Raw genomic sequence first — 6,950 nt, forward strand, 5'->3', positions numbered from 1 at the left:
AAATCCTGGAATGAATATTGTCAGGCATTTACCGTTTTAAATACGGATATATTGACGTAAAGGAATGTTATTACGGTTACCAATCCGTAAAGGGTAATAACAAAGTAGGGTAAAATTACGGTCGCCTGTATTTTACTGAAATGCGGGTGAGATCAGTATATTTACGGAGAATTTCCCATTAAAATTACTGTTTTTTTAACAGTGTAAGTTATACGTATTTTTTTTTCTTTTTTTGTGAAACCCCTATTCAGTAGAATATGGAAAATTATTTTCTAGCTAGTGATCTGTCTACATAATTTATTCCTTTAATCGATAAAAACATATTTTTGGAACGACTCGAGTAAAAGGTCATATTTTCTGTGTCTTTTCATTAAGTATTGAACTAGATCGCTTGATTATTTCAGATATTTTTGAGAAATTTTTAACATGCTCAGACATTTTATTTTGAGGATATCTGCCATAAGTTTTGAGAAACTTCCAACATGTTTAGAGATTTTATTTTAATGTTAGCTGCCATGAATTTTGAGAAACTTTAAACATGTTGAGACTTCCTATTCTAATGGCATCTGGTATAAATTAGCTATTTTTTCAATGTAATGTTATTTTGTATTCGATTATACGTAAACAATTCGAGTAAAATAATGATCACTTTCCAGGTTGGAAAATCACTACTAGCGTCATTGCTATGTTTAACGTCAGTCGTGTGTCTACCGACGAATATCAGGCAGCAAGTGGCTTCAACGACGGAGGCTGGAACTACCGTCACTACGACCCAGACTCAAGAGGCCCTTCCTGAGGTGGGAAAGGCAGTTGTCAGTGCGACGGAGAGGAAAGACGAAGGACGAGTGGCCACAGCAGCCGAGAACCAAAAAGCAGAAGATGATCGACTCCGCAGATCTCCCGATCATTTCTTCTTCCAGATTCTAGGTGAGGAATTCAAGTACCTGTACGCTAAGAGGGATTTTTACTTGGTTGTAACTGCGATTTTGGATTGATTGATTTGTTGACACCGATATCGTTTGTAGTAAATAAAGAATAAAAGGATATTCAATTTGAAACCATAAACCGAAGATGTTCTTATAAAAGTTTAATAGCTTTCAGAAGACCTGCCTTTGAAATTAATTTAAAAATACTGTTAGCATAGTACAACACATCCTGCCCAAGATTCTTGGCAAGGATGAACCTGCCCTCCTCACCTCGAGTCTCAAACAGATATCTATTTCTTAAGGTGCTAAAAGAGAGAAAGAGTAGCCTATACACTTTACTTCTTGCGGAATTGTTTTTAAAAATAGGTAGAATTTAAAATTTCCTTCGGTGCAGATCAATTTAATTGAAAATTCATAAACATTGATGCTGCTTTACTATACTCTTCTGTGAGGACGATATATTTACAGTACCGATATTTTCTAGATCGTTCGATGTGCAACCTCCGTATTGTGCTGTAATTTTCCAAAATTTCTTGTAATACTGGTAGAGGACTTTAGCTTATGATTTGAAATGACAGTTTCGTGTATGAACTTAAGTCATATTTTTTTTTTTATTCAGTATTAAAAATTATCCGTGTGTTTCGGGAAAGGAAATTTACCGAAGTAATTTTCCTCGGCGAATGAAAAATATGACAACGAAATCATCCAATTAAAATAAGCTATGTAGATATGAATAGTAAATGAACGGAGTGGGATTATAAAACGCTACCAATGGATTGCTACTGTAAGTAAATGAACGAAGAAGAGAGATTATAAAAAGTAACCAATGGTTTGGTGCACTTAACCTTATCTTCAATTCTAAATGGCGCACCATACGGTCTTCTTTTGGAAATGGTGCGCTGTATCGTTTATTGCATTTCAATTGGTGCATTGTACTGTATTTAGAATTGCAAATGGTGCTCTTTAACGTATGTTCTTTAGCAAAAAGTGCATTGTACAATATCCTCTCTTCCAAAGATTTAGTTTTTACCTTAATAAAATCGGCCAACTTGACCTAAAACAACATGTGGCCAAGTGTTCCTCTTTTCTGTTGGTTAGACTCAGACGAGTCTTTGATGAGTAGTGGTTGGTGTGATGTGGATATCTGTTACCTATCAATGTTCCTGAACTAGACCTGTGTTTAGAAGAAAAAGTCGCAGGTAAACAACGATTGTGACAATTCGCTTCAGAGACGACATTTATTATTCAAAGCCAGATTGGATGATGGGTTGCTCATAAGGCTCATTTTGAATATATTACGCATATTTGAGTGTTGAAGTAAATCATCATAAGAGAAAACAAACAAATATTTCATTATTGTAATAGAAAATAGCTTAAAAGGAGATAAAAACTTGTAGAAAGGATCATGTCAGGTGCAACTAAAACATCTCATGAAATTAAGAGCTCTAACATTTCCAGGGAGATTATCCCATAGTTTTTAGATGACAGAGATCATAAGGCCTTGAACCTGGCAGTTTTACGCTTAACGAGGTCACAAACTCAATAAATATAGGCACAAAAGGCGATACCGAAAGCTTTCTACAGGGAGGCAGCTGATGGGAGATGAATCCAGTGATTGTTATTCGTATCTTTAAGGAAAGCGAGTTTAATATGTTGATCAATTTCCTTTCCACAGCTTCGATTGATTTCATCCTGATGATAGTAATGTGTCACTTAGTTTTATTCAGGAATAATCCCAAAGCACTTTATATTCAACTAACCTCTTTACCCCTGAACGTTCTTATACTTGAACAAGGTCTTCGTCATCAAAATCTGGGTTATGCGCCGTCACCTTATGCTCCATTTACTGACCTTCTTTTTTTCTTTTTTTTTTCTTTTTTCTCAAATCCCATAATAACTGATTCATGCTACGTAATCGTTTACTCTCCATTTCAAGGAGCCGCAATGACTATTACTCCAAAGCTCCAACCTTTTGTGCTTCGACCTAATCAATTTATTTTCGGGTCTTCGAGGTCACCTTACTTTGATGTATCGGGAGAGACACGGGACATCTCTTATGTTACTTTCCTCACTATTATAGTAAAAGAACACACACATATGTTCGTGTATATTATATATATATATATATATATATATATATATATATATATATATATATATATATATGTATATATATATATATATATATATATATATATATATATATATATAAATGAAAATAAAGGAGCTTTCGTATAAAAACAAGCATAAAATAGAACTAACCTTCAGTACAAATTTCTGCTAAATTTCAAGATCGCATGTGTCAAAATATTATGGAGAGAATGTTATGTTGTGTATATATGTATGTATGTATATATATATATATATGTATATATATATATATATATATATATATATATATATATATATATATATATATCTATATATATATACATATATATATATATATATATATATATATATATAATTAGCTTACTCTCCGATCAAGCTAGGACCAGGGAATACCAGACAAAAGCTACTGATAACTCACATGGTAGAACTATAGCCTTCCCCAAACCCACAATCTCACAGCTTTCATGGAAGGTGAGGTTGCGGACGCTACTAAAAACTATTGAACTGGAGCGAGCTCAAACTCGCGTCCATCAGGGACTTTTCCAAAAGTATACCACAATAATACAAGTCAGAAAAATATTATGACAAAGGTTTTTTCTTAGTAGTATTGCACAGATAGAATTAGAGAGAATTAAAGAGAATTTCATAGAATATCCATTAAATTTTTGCTTGAAAGGTTTTTCCATTATTAAATTTCAAAATAAAAGTTCTATATATATATATGTTCCAATAACATGTTTCTTTTAAATGCAAAGTCAGGGTCTTTGCCAGAGAGATATGTTTATGAGACATTTACTACTCGTTTTTTTTTTCACTCGGATATACATATTGGTTCTGCATAAAATTACCATGGAACTATTCCTCGAAATTAATCTTTTCATGGTAGATCTGTGGCTGATATTGTATGGATGAGTATAAAGTTGATTAATTTCAATTATATTAAACGGGATTTTTTTAAAATTAAAATTTCACTTTATTTCTTTAAATATTTTCACCTTTATTTTCCATAACATTCCTCATGTGAATTCACCTTTATCTATCATAAAATCGTAAATAAGAATTGTAAAGCAACATAAAGTAATTGATAAATTATAACTTGACATAATATTTCGTCATTCTCTCTATAATTTTCACAGGAAAGTGACAACTTCTCTCATTAAGATATTTAACTCCAGTCTGTCCTTATCCACCAAAAGCTAATTTTTCCTTTAACCGCTGAATATCCCGCATGACCCCAAAGACTGACCTTTGACACTGAGTAACATGCACCCACCCATCCATGAAATGCATTAACCTTTCTCCAGTCAAGAGTGTGATGGGCCATAAAGGTTTCAACGAATAAATTAGGATTGTAAATCATCTTCACAGACAGTTTTGGCATCTCTCTCTCTCTCTCTCTCTCTCTCTCTCTCTCTCTCTCTCTCTCTCTCTCTCTCTCTCTCTCTCTCTCTCTCAAGAGTGTAGTGCCGTCAGTGCAACTTTCAAAGTGCACTTTAAGTAATACAGACAAAAGGGTCTTAGCAGTATCCATTCTCGCCCTAAATACACCCGCTATTTTAACCTTTTAACTCTGTCTCCACTCCCGCTTCCTTTCTTGCATCGTACCATCCAGTCTCTCTCAGCTAATTCATAGTGTAACTGAAGGACTTATCCCCCAGGTTCGCCTCTAGAGTTCTTTAATTAATGTCTCGTTCAGGCATTGATTTGATAACTACAAGGTCGAGCACAACACACAATAACACAAGGATAACATTTCATTGTACTTTAGTTTTAGAATTGGATTGCATGATCCCCATAGAAAAGTACCCTCTATGGTGTTAAGAGTTGTTATGCAACACCAATTCTTCCCTTGGTGCATTGTTTTCTACCATTTAGCATCATTCTACCTTGCTGTTCAACTTCTTTAGCTTTAATTTGCTCCAGTTTACACCTCTCATTCAGGAACGAATTTTTCTGAAAACCTACGACATTCTGACAATGTTTTTCAATTGTCTTAAATAACTACCATTTGGATTAATAATAATAATAATAATAATAATAATAATAATAATAATAATAATAATAATAATAATAATAATAATAATAATGAAACAACAACAACATTATATGGAGGCGAACATCCTTCTTAGGGGTTGAAATGCTGACTCAGTTTCAGCTAAAGATGAAAAAATCTTAACAAAAGTGAAAATTGAAAGTTTAAGAATCAAGTTCTAAGGTCATATTTGAATCTCCATTATTCATTATTAAATTTTGAACGTTTGACATATCTACAAAATGTATGATATTTTTTGTAATTTTATATCCTGTAATACTGTAACATGAAATTCTAGCTGAACCTCATTATAGACTAAGTAAAAATTGAATAAGTGAATGTGAAAAAAAAATGTATCTTTGTTCGTAGAGACATTTCTGTGTCCATATTTTTTTTTTTTTTTTGTCTAAGATTTATCAATTTTATTTAGATGAATATGAGGTACATATTTGCACTACTTCTTATCAATCAAAACCTTTTTAAAGTTCATAATTATATAAATAGACCCCCATATGTTGCAAGAGTCGATGAAATTGCAAAATCCTTAAAAAAAGAATTAGAGAAGTTTGACATTTATGAGCTTATTCTGAAACCGTTTTTTATAAATGTTGTTTTCTCCAGTCTCCTCCTGATAAATTTACTATATTCACGTTATTCCATGCTTTTATTCTCATTTTCAGGCCCCGACAATGAACCCACCCTAAGTCCATTTTTAGAGTCGTTGACTTTTACGCGTTCTGGTCCAAGCATCCACAAAAGAAGGTTCTTTTTAAAGTCACTGTTCAATGTTTACACTCATTTATTCTTCCCAAAGATATTTCGTGCCTCTTTTTACCTTTTACAGACCTCGGTAACTTCTCCCTATCTTTGGATCAAGGGATGGAAGTCCCTTCCAGTTTCTCCTCCTCCTCCTCCTTCTTTTATTTTTAGTAGATCTGACTGACTGACCCAATCCCTTCCAAGTCCTTTTACCAATGCTTCTTTCTTCTACCAACCACGACATTTCATGCATTTATTCTATATTCCAGACCTCGACAACGGTTTCCGGTCACTGGGTCGAGAACAGGACATCCCCTTCGAAACCATGGACAAGTTCACCCCGCCTGAACTGCGCTCGGTGGAGGAGAGACGCAGGAAATACGCCCGCGAGCTAGCGGACAACAAGATCGAAACCGGCGCCCACGCCATCTTCGTCCTGCTGGACGAACCTTACTTCGACGAGTTCGACCACGCCAAAGCGGTGCTCAGTCTCGAGAGCCGGAGGAAGAAGGAGAGACTTCCCCCTCACTTCTTGAAGAGCCTCCGCCCATTCTTCCCTTTCTTTAGCAAATTTTAAAGTAACTTTTGTATATAAGATTATTTTTTTACTAACGACAGTTGTGGTGGTTTTTAGGTGCCTTGATTGTTACTCTTATAAGGGTGCTTGAGAATGCTAAACGCATCGCGGGCTATGTTACACATAAGAAAATAAAGACATTTTTTATATATCTATTATTTTTTTCTACTTTATCTAAAATTACTCTTTATAACAGGCAATAGTATGCCAGATGATCTATTAAGAAAACTCTAGGAAGAGTTACTGATTGAAAAAGTGAATTTCCCTTAGGAAGTGGTCGTAATTTTCACCAGTGGATATATAGAATTGGAGTGGTGGACATAAAAGTATGATTGACACTGTTGATGAGTGCTTGCTTTTTTGGTAGTTGATGCTCTCGTGTTTGGCTTCAACCAGTCAAAGAAGCTCGTTGTGACTCAAATAAAATAGACAACTCAAATAAAATAGACAACATTCAGCATAGACGTCTACTGGAGATATTTTTTGGTTTTTGTACTTATCAAGTAAAAAGCAAGTTAATGTTGTAAGTGTTCTTAGCATTATA

The 6,950-nt window shown here is 34.2% G+C and overlaps 1 protein-coding gene across 1 annotated transcript in view; it reads left to right on the plus strand.

Annotated features, from left to right (window-relative positions):
• Window positions 1-6,557, plus strand: part of LOC137627504 (uncharacterized) — a 91,137-nt gene extending 84,580 nt beyond the window's left edge. The window contains exons 2-3 of the mRNA XM_068358588.1: window positions 657-927; window positions 6,099-6,557. Of these exons, the coding sequence (XP_068214689.1) occupies window positions 657-927; window positions 6,099-6,406 (579 nt within the window). The 3' untranslated portion in view covers window positions 6,407-6,557. The remainder of the gene's footprint in view (window positions 1-656; window positions 928-6,098) is intronic.
• Window positions 6,558-6,950: the final 393 nt, after the last annotated feature.

The sequence above is a fragment of the Palaemon carinicauda genome, chromosome 35 (genome assembly GCF_036898095.1).
Source record: "Palaemon carinicauda isolate YSFRI2023 chromosome 35, ASM3689809v2, whole genome shotgun sequence".
NCBI lineage: Eukaryota > Metazoa > Arthropoda > Malacostraca > Decapoda > Palaemonidae > Palaemon > Palaemon carinicauda.